The sequence below is a fragment of the Ixodes scapularis genome, unplaced genomic scaffold (genome assembly GCF_016920785.2).
Source record: "Ixodes scapularis isolate PalLabHiFi unplaced genomic scaffold, ASM1692078v2 PGA_scaffold2__306_contigs__length_199485367, whole genome shotgun sequence".
Lineage (NCBI taxonomy): Eukaryota > Metazoa > Arthropoda > Arachnida > Ixodida > Ixodidae > Ixodes > Ixodes scapularis.
In genome coordinates, this window is record NW_024609857.1 from 94,789,073 (window position 1) to 94,805,195 (window position 16,123).

General features: G+C 45.4%; 1 protein-coding gene across 6 annotated transcripts in view; it reads left to right on the plus strand.

The window, feature by feature from the left end:
- Positions 1 to 14,496, plus strand: part of LOC120838270 (moesin/ezrin/radixin homolog 1) — a 123,730-nt gene extending 109,234 nt beyond the window's left edge. For 3 of the 6 annotated variants that reach the window (XM_040208111.3, XM_040500193.2, XM_040500194.2), the window contains exons 9-13: positions 851 to 1,014; positions 3,782 to 4,076; positions 5,887 to 6,091; positions 12,021 to 12,127; positions 13,372 to 14,496. In XM_040208111.3, coding sequence (XP_040064045.1) covers positions 851 to 1,014; positions 3,782 to 4,076; positions 5,887 to 6,091; positions 12,021 to 12,127; positions 13,372 to 13,536 — 936 coding nt within the window. In that variant the 3' untranslated portion in view covers positions 13,537 to 14,496. Of the gene's footprint in view, positions 1 to 850; positions 1,015 to 3,781; positions 4,077 to 5,886; positions 6,149 to 12,020; positions 12,128 to 13,371 lie in introns of all 6 variants that reach the window. The other 3 variants (XM_040208110.3, XM_040500191.2, XM_040500192.2) reach the window with 1 other exon arrangement.
- The last annotated feature ends 1,627 nt before the right edge of the window (positions 14,497 to 16,123 follow it).

Genomic DNA, 16,123 nt, shown 5'->3' on the forward strand with positions numbered 1-16,123 from the left:
GGGAGTGTGAAAAAGTTGCTAAAAACTGTTTTATAGGTGCTTTTTCCACACTTCAAGATAAACCAATTGGTTCTATTAACCACATGCCACAGCCGTGGGAACTTGTTGCATGTAAATTTCTCAATCTGGGAGAAGTGGTGTCATCACCTAAACTGCCTGCTAACATGACGCGAAATGCAGCGAGGTGATGGAGGCACTCAATATAGAGGGCAGAGATTGTTGCCATTTCAACCTTTTTAAACCACGAAGCTGTGGTGGTTTTTATTTTGAATCTGTCACTTATTTAACAAGAACAACATGAAACACAGGTCATCAGACAGTGTTTCTTGTTGCCACTTTTTTTTTGGTGCATCATGTGCAGTCAACTGTAATTGGCTTATTTCCACAGCAGATACTTTCAAAGCCCTTTTCCTAAAGAAAAATGTGACACTTGCTGACGTCTGCAGTGTGAAGTGGTGTGCTTGTTTGTCTAGCTGTTTTCTTGCTATAAAATTTTCTTTTTATGTCAAAACAAAGAGCAATCTAATTGGTCCTTTTGCCAGGTCCCTAGAAATTAGTACATGTCTGGGTATGTTCTTGATTGCAGACAGACTTCTCTTCAGCAGAAAATATTTTCATGAAATGCTGTTACTGCATTGGGACATTCTAATTCATACTGGACAAGACGAGGAACAATTGCTGTCCAGAGGTTCAAATTGGAAGTTGGGATGCTACTTTGCGAAGTTTGAATGAGTAGCATCCGCTTGGCGACATCTGCCAAGATCTCTCATTGCTATAATATGAAATTCCATAGCAGTTTGTTATTGCCCTTGAATTCAATTCTAAATTTTTTGTTTGTTTGTCCCACCAGGACTTTGTCTTCTTCGCCCCCCGACTTCGCATCAACAAGCGTATCTTGGCGCTGTGCATGGGCAATCATGAACTGTACATGCGTCGCCGCAAACCAGACACCATCGAGGTGCAGCAGATGAAGGCTCAGGCCCAGGAAGAGAAGCTAGCCCGAAAGCAGGAACGGTGAGTGCCATTTACGTCCTCTTTCAACTGAAGGCACACCAAACACGCTACATGTGGACTTCACTCTTCTTGCCTTCACCTACACTAAAGCCACCAAAGAAGTGACGCGCAAAATGCTTATCAGTTTGTGCTGAGCCTCGAGAGAGCAGAATGGAATTGCCCGGAGCGCTCGCAGCGCCCCCCCCAGCCACTGCGTCGGCCACGCACTCCCAGTGGGTCTTTCATATTGCACGTCACTGTACCTCTCTTGGTCCTGGCATGTACTGCACTGCTGTACTGATGCCGCAGTACAGCAGTGCAGAAGCCTGCAGACCTTGCGAGCAGTAATGTACATACTGATAGTTACATCTGGTGATGCACCAGTGAGTGGCTCGCATCTGCTCAAAAAAAACGAAGAGAACTCCATGTAGGGAAAGTAAAAAATTTGGGAGCTTTTAGAATCCTCAACACTACTCCAGAGGTCCTGGGTTTCTGGGAACCCAGTTTGAGAACCTACATGTAGCATTATCTGAAATGGCGACTGGAAATGCTCTTCCGTCCTCCAGGGACGTTAGAACAGTTTGTGACACTTCAAAACGATGTTGCCTGAGCTTCTTGACATTGCATCCGAAGCTCGGGAAGTTGAATTTTACAGCAGAGCTGTTAAGGGCTAGGTTCCCCAGGATCGTGTCCATGTATGTTGACACAAACCTACCTGGACAGCTACTGCCATCTATGAGTGACGGCGGCAAGCACACAACCAGTATGCTTTCCGCCGTCGCTCGTAGATGGCGGCAACCTTTCCAGCTATAATAGAAGGGTGGATAGTTGGGCGCGTTGGTGGGAATTCATCGTAGGAAACGGCGCGAAAAACAGACGACGAAGAAGCACCCATTGTATAGAGTACAGCTCCGCAGGTCTTCCTTCTTCACGAGAGTGGAAAGGCTGAACGTTTTTAAATTGTAGCTATTACAGATTGCACTTGTTCTGCAGTAGGCAACGGAACTGCGGCACTCGTAGGACAGTCGGGTAATGGAGTGTCGATACGAAGTGTAGCTTATTTGGTGGCATTAGCTTACACTGCTACTGTATTCACTGGAAGAATGAATGCACTTGCATCTTGAGCGCACCCCCCACAACGGGTACCAATATTTGGACTTTTCCCCCTGGCGTAATGAACGCTCCTTCAATTTTCGGCTCTGCGAGTCAAATTGCGTCCAGTTTAGCTAGTCTCCAAGCCAATTTTCTTTTGCCGCCAAGCGGTCAGGCAAAGTCAAGCCAAGCTGCTCTCATAATGGCTGCAAGTGCATAGTGGCGTAGTCGCGTAAATGATCAACCGTGAAACCGAGCGGCGCGCACACTTGACGAAGCTTGGGTCGAGGAATTGCCCAGCCTCTAACATTCTTTGCCATCGGATGCATTTATGTTGACAAACACGCCGTCTGTGGTCCGCTTTCGTACAGTGAAATTGTGAAAGTGGTTACTGTAGAATACCACACATCTGACCATTCCACATTAAGCGCCCATTACCAAATTTGTAAGATCTGAGAAAATACTCGCAGTACCTTTATATGTAAAATTGATGACCGGACAAGCGCCCATCCCCCATTCTTTTGCGATTATCTCCAAAGATTGAGTGGTATTTTACGGTGGACCTAAGAACGGTTGCGTTTCTCTCGGTGCTTATTGAGCTTTGTAGGGCACTTTTTCTTCGGCAAAAGGCATGCCGAAAGAGCCCTAAAAAAGGTTCGTAATTTGTAAAGCATGGTTACTGTGGCGCACCCCCAACCAGCCGTGGGTTCGCCTCCATTAGTTGAGACTTGCCACAGTACCTTGCCATGTCATATTGGCACCTAATATGACATTTGCACAAATTGTGTAAATGCAAAAATTTTACCCCGTTTAATAAATGCCCCCCCCCCCCCCCCCCCCTCCTCCTCCTCCAATATGTGTTAATTTTTCGGGAAAAAAGTGTGATCATTATGTGAGTAAATCCGGTATGCCAAAGATTGACAGTTACTTTTCTGCAAGTTCCTCCACTGCCACATTTACCCAAGCGTAGCCCGCAATGTTTGTGAAAGTAGCCCGTCGTTTGGTTTCTTGCAGACCATGCGAATACCTACCATTGCAGTCTACCGAACCATTTATTTTTTTGCACAAGTACTATCTCTTCTAAATTCATAAAAATGATTTGATATTTCTTTAGATCATAATTTAGGTGACCGTATTAAGTTTTTTTTAGTGAAAGCTTTGTTGGAAAGAAAGACGAGTAAAGTTGTTTGTTGTGGAGAGCAATTTTGATATTGCTATCCTTTATGAACATCTGACGAACAACCAAACATATTTTGGTGTCGCAGGAATTTCGTTAAGCAGTGTTCGCTGTTGCGAGATTTAACTGTATTCCAACCTGTTATGCTCGAGGCATGGCTTGTTTTAAAACTAACAAAATTGGGTAATTTCTTTTGAAGGCTGTTATTACGAAAGTGAAAAGACTCGGAGACTTCAGTGCTGGCCCACGGTTTCTCAAGCGGCGAGCTAGAATCCCGGCCTTCGGTTGCTCGTCAAGAATAGGTCTGTCGAAATTAATTTTCGGCTTTCCGCAGGGGCGTGCCAGATGCCCTTCGTCGGTTTGGCACGTAAAACCCCCAAATTTGACTGAAATCAGACTCGACGAATGCGAAAGAAGCGCAAGAACCCAGCACACCGTTTGCAGCTTGCCGTGTCTTGGCAGGATGCATGTATCTGGCACAATGCCCGGAATGACGGTGTGCCCGTGACTCTTCTGCAGGGAGAAGCTGCGCAAGGAGACTGAGGCCCGCGAGATGGCGGAGAAGAAGCAGCAGGAGTATGCGGAGCGCTTGCGGCAGATGCAGGACGAGATGGAGAAGCGGCAGAAGGAGCTGCTGGAGGCGCAGGACACAATCCGGCGGCTGGAGGACCAGCTGCGCCTGGTCCAGGCAGCCAAGGAGGAGTTCGAGCTCAAGCAGCGCGAGCTCGAGGAGATGATGAAGAAGCTCGAGAACGACAAGATGATGGAGGCGGAGGAGAAACTCCGGCTGGAGGAGGACATCCGGGCCAAGCAGGTGAGGCCGGGCGGAGGCTGTTGACGTAATCTGTCGGTTTTTACGTCCGAGCAAGGCTGCAGACATGAGCTCTCCCTTGTGGCTTCCATTGCAGTCGTATGTAAAGCGAATAGGGGTATGGGCACTTATGAAGTAATGAAAGCTGCCGATTCACTTTGGTGCAATTCTGAAAGCAGTCGTAATTTGTGTGCCCGGACAAAATTGACTATAACCCATTAAAGCTCGATTTGTCGGTTGATGTTTAACCTTGGTTCTCTGAAGGATTGACATAATACAGCTATGTTATGTATAGTGTTGAAAGTTAGTCTTAGCGACCTCCTCCTTGCAACTTGAGGAGGGAAGAAAGGTTGTAGAATGCACCACAGAATATACCACAAATTGCTCTGTGGTGTACATTATTCTTCTAGTCCTTTATGTTTTTATGCTTTTATTCTCTACAATGTACATCCAACTCATGCATGTACAGTGTGCATCAAAATTAGCTGGGTCGTCGTAACGCCGGCCGAAGCAGCAACAATTTCACATGTTGTGCTGCTGTCGCGATAAGCTGCAGAGGGCGAGGTTGGAGTGGACTGCTGAGATTTCGTCCATGGGGGAGGTTGGTAGAAACAAGTCTCGCATCTCTAGGGTGAACTTGTCGCCTCTGTTTGGCCGGCTGTTGGTTTTGATGCTTTATCATGCCATTCATGTTTTTTGTTTTGAAGATCAGTAGTTTGGCTTGTTCAGCACCTATCCATATGGCTTATCATTACTACCAGCCTCTCTGTGCATGAAATCGCAGTAGCCCGTTCCAGCCTCGCTCTCAGTGGCTTATCGCGACAGAGGCTCCCCGTGTGGAATAAGGTTGATAGCTGGTCTAGCTGGTAATCGTTGTACATAATGGCATAAAACAGCGCAAAAGATACAAAAAGCGAGACAAACCGGACAGTGCTCTGTCCTGTCCAGTTTGTCTTTCCTTTTTGTATCTTTTGCACCGTTTCATTCCATTATCCCCATGTGGAATTTTGGAGCTCAGGCTGTCGTTTCGTCGAACCAGCTCATTTTGATGCCGACTGTACATGCACAAGTTTAATGTACACTGCTTCAAAGAATTCGCACACCCATACCCGCCAAGTCTCCTGTAGTACCCGGGAGACTCCTGAATTTTGACGAATTTGTAGGGTTGTACGATTGACAGAAGAATCTCCTGGAAAACTCAAACTCCCCCTCCCCAGCCGCTTAGAAATTCTCCCGCATTTTGTTTCTCCAAACTTGGCAGGCATGCATACCATTAAATCCCGAGAGATGCCCCACCCCTGAAAGGTAACCCAACCATTATTTTGGCCTGATTAGCCATTTTATTTTAAACACCGAAAGGTAGCCCCCTCCTACTTATATAGTGTTTGGATCAGTGATGACCTTGGCATAAATGAGTCTGGTTACTTATGGTGGGATGTAAGCAAACATTGCTAACTACAGTAATCTTTGCTTCATTGCCCCTCACCATGATAACATCTGACAGAAGCACATGATCTAAAAATGGCATATTTTTAAACTTTTCTCAGGTGCACACTGAAAGTTGGCCCACTCCTTTCTGCCCAAATTTTTCTCGATTTTATGTGGTCTATTTCCCTAGATATTACGGTAGTTTTCCTTAGGCGCGCGTACCTGGCTACGCTGCCAAGCACGTCTGGACTCACTACACAGAACCAACCTCCCCAACTTGGGACATCTGTTCTGCAGTCCCATCCCCTTCAACCCGTGACGGAGGCCTACGCAAGAAGTGCCACGGGAGCACCTCCCCGATTGGACGGCTTTTGGCCCGTTTCAGGTGGAGGTTCAGCGCATGCAGGAAGAGGTGAACACGAAGGACGAGGAGACGCGGCGGCTGCAGGAGGAGGTGGAGGACGCCCGCAGGCGCCAAGAGGAGGCGACGGCGGCCCTGGTGGCAGCCTCCTCCACACCCCAGCACCACCACGTGATGGAGGCCGAGGACGACGGGGAGAACGACGAGGCCCTGGCCAACGGGGAACTGGGTAAGGCCGGCAGCCTGAGCAGCGAGGACGAGCACCCCGCACCCCTCCTGGCCAACGGTGAGCGCGCCACACACACCCTCCGGGAAGCTCTGCTCTGCCCCGCCCCTTCCCATTGTCGTGCTCTCCCTCCAATAGGACAAACTGGCGTCGCAATGTCTGCAATTTTCAGCACTTGTACTTTCGCAACTTCGTGTTTATACCGCCAGACGCAGTTAATGTTTTTCCCCACTCGTGCAGACTGGCATATAGGCCTGCTGCGATGGTTTTGGGTTTTGGGGTCATAGCCACCCGGTGCCATCGATTTTGCAGAAGTCGCCGAGAGGATAGGGCTGGAGATAGGAACCTCCGGCTGCAAATGGCCCTGCTCCATGTTCGTTGACCGGTCGTTCCACCCGTCCTTATGAAGACTTTCTCATGCTTTACGATGTATAGCTCCCGTCCTTGTGAATTTACGATCAGTCTTCAGACACCAAAAAATGGTAATAGTTGCCTTCCTTGTCCCATTGCCTTCGTGGTCACCGATTTAATTGAGTTGGACGCAACGTTTTCTGGCCCTCGGCCAAGGAAAGTCTTCTTCATGGATAACAAGTGGATAATTTACGCAGTAGGGGGAATGAAAACCTTGCAATTTAAGATCTGTGGGAGGCAGCAGCTATGGATTCGAGGTCTGAACATGCTTGTCTGCTTTATCTTGTGCTGGCCTAGTGTCTCGGTGTGTTTTATTTGTTTTTACTGTTAGTATTCCACGCAATTTTTTAAGTTCATGTTGGAGATAGGTTTTGCTGCCGAACTAGACCTGTACCAAACTCGGTCAGTTGCTCTAACTAAGCCATGCATGTGCACGAAAGTATCTGGGGCGTGGTGGATCCTTATCCAGTCTGCCGTATGTCGGCGGGATGTAGTTGTCGCCGCCATTGTCTTGCCTCGGTGCACTTCGAGTTGCAATAGACCAGTCTCCTTGTTTTGGGGCATGAGGAGAGCTTCCTGTATCGTGGTGGAGTGCATTGGTTCCTGTAGGGAGGCATTGACTCCCAGTGAAGTTAACCTTGCGCTCCCTGGTGGCTTGCTGACTGGTGTGGGGTGAGGTCTGCTTTTCTGTTCCTCCTGCTTCTCTGGGGTCCTAACCCGTCGTGTACGTCCTGTGTCGTGTCCCAGCCTGTACGCTGTGTGCTCTCGGGGACCTGGGGGGAATGGCTCACTTCGTTTGTCGTTGTTGGCTTTTACTGGGTGTGCTTTATTGCGCGACTTTGTTGGTTCGCGGGCTCATAAACTTTCGGAGTTGGATTAAGGATCGGACATTCATTAACCCGCGGGCTCTACGGCAGGTAGTATAGAAGCTTTGTCTGCTGTGTTGGGGTTCATGTGGCAGAGAGCAGCTCGGTACCGCTATAGATGTGGAACCACCTTAAAGTGGTCCAAACCACTTGGGCTGCGTTCCCACTGTCTTCACTTTCAAATAACAACAGCCTGTACACAATGTCGACGGTCAATGCTGTTTATGTGGTAATTACTATATGTGAAGTCTTTGAAAGTCTGCAGAGCCCTGTGAACTTGTATGGTGTCTGGGTTAAATTAGCTTATTGTAACCACTATATCCGAGGCAACGTTGACCATTGTTGACTGTGTCCATTCTGCTGCTTCCATGCAGTATGGATTGCTGCTAGTTGCGGCTTACATGAAAATATTTGCAGTGTACAGTCTTATACATATTGCTCAAAAGTAATAGATTTTAAAAAAATATTTAATTGGATTGGTTGAGAGAAAAAGTAATTGACAGTTACCTGAAAAGGTAACCTTTACTTTTCCAGATTACTTGAGAAGCTTCATGTCATTATCAGCTGTAACATTGAGAAACAAAGCTTGCATAAAGTTTGCAACATTCAGAACACAAAGCTTTTTCACAATTTTTGTTTGTTTGAAAACTGACCCTGTGCATTCATGAATTAGAATTGCTTCATTACATATCAAACATCTTACCTAGCATGTCAGAAAGAGCTTTTGTCTTGTCACAGCTTAGCTTTGACATTATCTAGTTTTGTTTCTCTTCCGGGCACACAGTGAAGGTGTTTTCAGCCAGATTTTCTTGTTTTTAAAGAGGGGAGGGGTGGACTCTTTATGAGCGGTTATGGTTCACGCTGAGAGGCTTTTGTAACAGACTCGGAATTTTAGTCTAAGCTCGAAACACAACAAACTGAACAAAGAGTCTTCCTTTTGTACTGCTTTGTAACAGTAGTTTTATTCTTTGTTGGCTATTTCAAGGCTGATAAAGTGGACATATAACAGCATTTCTATCTCGAATAAGGTGACTAAGCAATCCATAAATCCAGAAACTGTGGGAGGGAGTTGGAAAAAACGGTTACAAGTAATTACATTATTTCAAAAAGTAATTGAATTACTCTTGTGATTACTGCATAATAAAAATAATAAAATTTCTTCAACATTGCTCCATAAAGAAATTTATTACAAGTAATTCAATTGCCTGTGATAAGTACTGTAGAATTCTTGTGGTATAACTCATCTGTGTTAATTACCAGATGTAGACGCTGACAACTTTGCATCCTGATGGTCTGTTGATCGACACTGTGCTTCTTGCTCACGTGTGGCCAGACCCCATTGCCCATGTGCAGCACCACTGCCCCCTCTAGGGTGGACCAGTTTGTAAACACAAGTTGGTGCATATCCCAAGTTTCACCTCACTGGCAGGTCATGAACAAGTGATGTTCTATGCGTCCAGCTGAACCTCTTTCTCTAAATGGCCTAAAGACTGTACAGTGACGGTGACACAGCCAGTTTCATGTTTCTAGAACCGGTCAATTTTTTACTCTTGACTTCGGCTTATGAGGCAAATCTTGCTCACGTCTTGCCAAGGACTGTAGTATGAGGCAGAATCCAGTGCATATTTGTTTTCAGACTGACCAGTTGGTATTGGTCGTCTCATGTTCAATTTGATTTCCCTCAGATTTTTTTTTCAAGTTCGTAAGCAAGTTAGTACTACCGTGTTTGCATGATTCTATTGCACCCCCAATTCTAACGCGAGGCAGATTTAGCTTCCAAATGTTCAAAAAGTAAATTGCTGCCGATTCTACTGCTCAGGTAAAATAATGAAGATTAACATATCTCGTAGAACAGAGTTTATGAAAAGTGAAACGAACGCGAACACCAAAATACATGCCGTGTACTAGTCTGCTTCTTCAGAGTCCGATGATGGTTCTTTGCTGTCAATAGCCGCAATGCTTGCTTTCGTTTAAAGAGTTTTAAGTGCCGCACTTCTTGTGTATGTACGAGTGCTCGACAGTCATCTGGGAGGGTAGTCTTCCAAACACCTTGCGGGGTCACTGGGATTGTGAGGCCATGCAGTGCTGCTCCACTGTTATATTTTCCCACCAGCATGATGGCCTTTTTTTAAAGTCTTAGTGTAATTTTTTGTTTTTTCATCTTAAAACCACAGACACAAGGCCGGGCTTTAATAATTTTCTTAAATAGGCCCCTGGCCCAGGGCCAAAACGACACAAGCCTTTTTTTTTGTTGCGACGCATAGTTTTCGCGATATTGAATTTGTCCACCTTTCGTGAAAAACCCTGTATACTGGGTGTTTTACAAAAGGAAACGCCCTGAAAGAGAACTCGGGCCAAATCGCTTTGCGAAAACTAAGCATCACACAGAAACAAGGTTTATGCCGTGTTGGTGTCTGCCCAATCACCCCTTTTAGACAAGTATAAAGCTTGCCAAGCATTTTACCATGTTCTGAAAAGCAGTTCAATTCTGACGCGTACTCTGGTTTCGGATTCTCGTCCAAGCGCATCTTGACGGCAGCTGTCCTGCCCTCCGACGGCCGAAGCACGGAACCAAGGCCAGACAATTCGCTATACTTCGTTTCAACTTGGGTCCGAGCGTGGCCGCGATCCGAAGGGCCAATCAAACAGCGAGAAAGGCACGGCATGTTCTCTGCAGTGAATAAGCCGGTATTCGCCCTCTCTCTGCGCATGCTCCTCTGCCGGCTAGTCATATCAGGTGCAGAGAGCACGCCGTGACGTTGCGCTGTTTGATTGGCCCTTCTACTCATAACATCATCTGCGCTCTGACATGAGGTGAAACAAAGTATAGTCTCGTCCGCCCGCCTCCCTTCCCTCTCTCTTAGAAAACAAAAACAAAAGTGTAGCATGCGCGCGCATTGCCAGGCTATAAGGAACGCCTCGCTGTTCGAAAAAGAGCATGACATTGCAAGATTGAACTTTGACTTTTGGGCTGGCCTCGGTTCCGCACTTCAGCACTTCAGCCGTAGGAGGGCAGGACAGCTGTCACCAAGATGCGCTTGGATAAGAACCTAAACCAGTGTGCGTCAAAACTGAAGGGTTTTTCAAAACGTGGTTAAATGCTTGGCATGATTTGTACTGTCTAAAAAGGGTTGATATAGGGGTTATTGATGATGCCCCATAAGTTTCTAGTTAAAACTACAGCCTTCAAATGAACAAATAAAGTTACTTTCTAAAAAAATTTTAACAACTATTTTTTTAAAACATTATTTTTTTTAAATGGGCTCTTGGGCAGACACCAAAATGGCATCAACCTTTTTTTTTGTGCGATGCTTAGTTTTTGCAGGAGCGATTTGGCCTGCGTTTCCTGAAACACCCTGTATATATGTATGCACTAGTCGGGTGATTTTAGGACTCTTTCTCCTTGGTCTTACGAAAGATATACTGTAAAACCCTTTATTTTCGCGGCCTCTATTTTTCGCGAATCGGTCACAGATGACATAATCGCGACCACTAAATTTCGCGAATTCCAGATGCCTGCATTGAAAATCTTAAGGACCGAAATTTTCGCGCGCCCTTAAATTTTGCGAATTCTTCAATTCGTGAAATTCACAAAAATTGAGGGCTCGCGAACATTAAGGGTTTTACAGTAGTTGTTAGTCCCCTTGTTTTTGGCTTCTGGAAACATATATCCGTAGCCTCAAATCGTTTGACATTTTTTTACTGTTTATCTCGTATGGTGTTCGGTGCAGACTAGGTATTTCTTGATTTCCCCAATGTCCAAAGATAAATTTGAAAGCTAGAAGTCTCCTCAAAATGTATAAAAAGCAAACAAGAGAAGACTAGGCATTGCCATCAAGACTATTGATGAGTTTTAAAAATTCCTTTGATCTACAAATTTTATTTTGTGGAGCCCCATGCTTAACAATTACTACAAGATTTCCACATTTGATGCGGAATTTCCAAATTGGTATATCTATCTTTGAAATTGGGTATCTTGGTTCTAGGCCACAAATCGTGAAACGACTTGATTTCTAAAGTCCTTAAATGATCAGCGTTCAGTTGCTCTAGAGGCGAGGCTGTTTCAATGAGGATTAACAAGGGGGGGGGGGGGGGGGGGGGGGTTGGTGGCTGAGTGAGCTTGCATGCACCAGCTCGAAACACATGCAGCGGAAGCTCACTGCAGAACCCTCCACCCCTGCTGGTTTCAATTTAAATGAGCATCATACCGGCGTGCGATCGTGGGTTACTACTGCATGGTGCACGTTGAAGATCCCAGGCCAGGGGTTGTGCTGCACTGGCTAAATTTCTCATCTACTTTTGTAAGACGAGTTGCCCGTTGAGGCAGACTAAATTCTAGGCTGTTTAACATGCACACACCCAAATTTGTTTTTGAAGATTAACAGATTGAATTAGGAGAAATGGGCCTGGACTTTAGGTTTACTTCATTCAGTTAGCATTTCCTTGTATTTATTTCTTAGTATCTATGACTGTATCTACTCTAAAAGAATTTAGCAAAAGACCTCTTTGAAATTGTGATGCTCATGCACATATTGCACAAGCATGCACATGCATGCACATGCACATGCACAAGTGATGCTCATGCACATATTGTAATGCACTTCAGATTTCTAAAACGTGATGCGATTTCCCCTTTCCCTTACCTTGCGGTGCAGGGGCTGACCTGACGTGCCACGAGAACGAAGACGAGGAACTGTTCCGCCGAGAAGAGCAACGTTCCACAGAAGTCTCGAAAAAGAAGGCATTAGGCGATCAGCTCGAGGTATGGACTTATTTGGAGAAATGAAACTGCTTTGTGCGCTAACTTCGCTATTAGCAGAGAATCCGCCTCGGCTGGGGGTAGACCATTCTGAAAGGAGATGCAGCGTCACAAACGTAATGTCTCGGACGGAGAGCATACATCCTTTGGCGGGCATGCTTTTCCTGCTAAATTTAGTTGGCGATACTTCCGTCAGAACCACGTTTATCACAAAACATGACTGAGACAGATTCTTCGTTAGCAGGTGTTTGGCAGGAATCTAGGAATTTTTTCCTCTTTGAAGAATGTTGAACACCTTTTCCTGCTTGTTAAATATTTTGTTGTATGACAAGCTTTTTGCTAGTTAAATGCATGCATACCCTTGATGTTAAGTCAGTTTGGGAGTTTCAAGGTCGCTCTGAGGTTGAGGGTTGCAACAGCACAAGTTTTGTGTGTGGTTGGCCACCTGTAAGGTTATTGAACGAGTGTTTCAGTTGATAAAAAAATGCTAGTTTTTATTTCTAGAGCTAGGTAACAGGGAAAGGCAGGGTACATAAAAAGGGAACTCTATTGCAGCTGAAATTGCATCCATGTTCTGTGACCTTGGGGTGTTCAGTCTTGCCTTATGCTTCTATTAGCAAGAGCAAACCACCCTGACATTGCTAGTTTTTGCACATCCCATTTATTTCTGAACTCATATGGGGTATCTCTTGCTACGATTCTTAACTACTAATACAAATAACCATGAAGACCTTGAACTGATACGGAATGTGCTCCTAAGGAAGTCAAGTTACTCTGGTGAGGTAATTTATGAAGGATACACAAAAAAAAACTGCATAACAGTTACCTCTAGCATCACCGTTAGGAAATGTTAAAACACAAAGGATAATAGAGAAGTAATGCTCCAAAATAAACTTTTTTGAATGTTTCATGATGAGGCATATACTTCAGGAAATCGGCTTCATTGTGATGTACGTATGCTATTGGCCTTCTAGTGGGCAGCAGACTAATTGATTTTGATTACTGATATGATGGGCGGGCTAAGCTGGGTCTCATAGATAATAGCATTCAAAAAGCTTATATTTTCTAGTGTGTTCTTGTGCATCCTTGTGTTTTGTCAGTATTTCTGTACTTACAATCACCGTTGCTAGCAAGCTTTCAAGTATTTCTTGTGGCCAGTGTGGTTTTCAATGCTTGATTCTGAAGTGTGGCGTCCCGGCCAGTCTTGTGTTGTCCAGCGAACCCATTTGTGTTGCATCTCATTGCAGATCCTGAGCAAGGAGCTTTCCCTGATGAAGGACGAGGCTAAGCTGACGCGCAACGACATGCTCCACCAGGAGAACGTCCGACAGGGCCGCGACAAGTACAAGACCCTGCGCGAGATCCGCAAGGGCAACACAAAGCGCCGCGTCGACCAATTTGAGAACATGTAGACCGGTCTTCCACATCCACCTGGTCTTCCACCGTACCTACCCTCGCTTCCCTTCCCGTTTCTCCCGTCCTCGCCATCTTTTACCTCCTGCCCCCTCCTTCCTCCTCCCCACCTCCCCTTTTCCATGTTGCGCCGTCTACAACTCGCGCAAAAGGTTTCGTCACTGGCGTCGACATTGAAACGGGATCGCTTTGGTCGGTGCCCGTATTTCTCGTTTTTTTATACAGGGATTTAGAGACCGAGGCAAGCATTCCAGGCTTGGATTCCCGTTGGGAACTGTTTTCGTAGGTGTACGTTGTTGGGCCCGAGGTCATGACTGTTGCCAGGATGGCAGGAGCACCGTTTTTGAGGGTGGTGCTCGAGGCCTCCGAGTTGGTATTGAATGCCTTAAAATATAGAGAAAAAAAAAACCATTGTTGCTACTACCCTCTTACTGGTTCATGTTCTTGCAAAGCAGAAACTCTTAGAAAACGAGTTTTTTTTTTTACTGAATACTGTACACAGATTTTTTGCCTTTTTGAAGATCTTTACTAGTGTGCTATATCCGTGCTTGGAACGATTTTTACAGCAAGTAATCGGTGACCAACAAGAATCGTGCCTTCCAAGAAGCTGTTGCCTTTTTTTTTTCCATAAAGCGTGTAGCAATCTTGGTGCTTTCTTACGCTCGGAACTGGAGTACTCCTTCCCAGTGTCACGTCTTCTAGGAAACGGGCCTGTTGGCGCTATTGCTGTTGCGTATCTCTCCAGATGTTCCTTCTCTCAACAAAGTATTGTTTACCTAGCACTATGGCATTACTTTCGCGTTTTTTTCCCCTGCTGTTTCGCGAGACTCGTTTTTTCTAATGTCTGTAACCTCTGGAGAGACAATATCCTAGTGAAGTATGTGAACTGGTTGAAGGAACTGTTCATAAATTAAACTATTTTTTTCAAGCCAAAACAAATAAAAAGTCCAGTTTTAAAAGGTGTGTGTCTGCTTTGGGCAAACCGGTCGTCTACCTACGGTAGACTTGAAACGAAGTACTGAAACTTGATATTGTAGTGAGTGCGCAGCCGAGCTGGTGGAAATTAACCATACTGATATTAGCCTGAGACTGAGGCAGGAAAAGAGGAAATTTCAAAGTAGAAGAGAAAGGAACAGTCGAGGATACGTCTCTAACACAGAGCTGTGTTAGAGACGTATCCTCGACTGTTCCTTTCTCTTCAACATTGAAATTTCCTCTTTTCCTGCCTCAGTCTCAGGCTAACATCAGTAAGGGTACTGAATTTTGGTTTTCTCCAGGGAGGCAGGGAAGAAATTGAGTTTTATTTGAATTTTTCGGGTATTAATATTTGGGGGTGCCTGTAAAAGTATTTGATAAATTTCACAACAAACCTCCCTTCTGTTTCCACAACCTGTATTTTATGACTGCTTTCTTGGTATTTTACGTGCTTTTCTGTTTTCTTTTTCATAGTTTTGCCTGCTTGGGGCCGCCAACACCGCAAATATATTTTTCACCCGATTATCATGGGCTGTGTTTACCTGAATGCGACGGAATAGTGCATCGAATTGAGAGGGAACCAATCGCATGCACCCAGTGTTCTTCCTACCCAATCGGTCGTCGTATTGCCACGCTTATCAAGAACGTATGGAAAATTGGCGAATGCTGTAATGGGGAATAATTGAGTTGTAATTGGCAGCATATTTCTACCGTAAAAAGAGCGGCCAAAGTGAAAGGAAAAACACTTGCAAAGAATTTGTGCTCACTGGTGGCGGAGGAGAACCTGGCGCCAGCCGTTTCCACTCGAGACATGCGAGATGTAAGGGGTGCATTTTTGAGGTATTGGAGAAAAATACGGGGTGGGTGGGGGCGTGCTTTGATTCGCAGCAGACCCACGGCTTCAGATGGGGATGAAAACCCACCAAGATATTGAAAGCAAGGGAACGGCAGAACGTTAGTAGATAAAAGATAACGACTGTACAAGCGGGCGACTCTGATTAGTGGGCAGGAGGACACTGAGGACGCTTTTGTGAGGGTGTACACTGACCTTTTCTCCGAGGTGGGAGGCGTACAATCTCTGATAGTTGGGAGGTCCGCTGCCAAGGCTGTCGGACTCCACCAAACGACTGATCAACCAGCGGATTACCTCGTCTGAAGTGGAAGAGGCCAACAATTTGGCACCGTAAAAATCGCCGGGTACCGATGAACTGAGCAGTCTTTTTCAAAAGACTACCGTTCAGTCCATGGACATCCTGTGCAGATGGTTACTGTGTTTGTACCGAAAAAAAAACAAACTGAAGAGCCTGCTGACAAGTGAGACTACAAGATTTTGTCCACAATTCTGGCAAACCGGCTCGAACTAGGATTGGTTAACATAACTTTGATGACTTGTTACTCATTGTTTTGTAGTGTGCTTATGCGGTTTCTCTCTTATTTCAAGTTTTAAAGTACAATGAATATCACAAGTTCGCCTACTTTACGTCCCTTTTTGAAAACACAAAAAAAAAAGGTAAGGTAGGTTGCTGTATTTAAGTCAAATGAGCACACATTTCACGCGATTGCGGCTCAAATAGAGTACATAAACGAAAATATTACATTTATAGGTTGTTT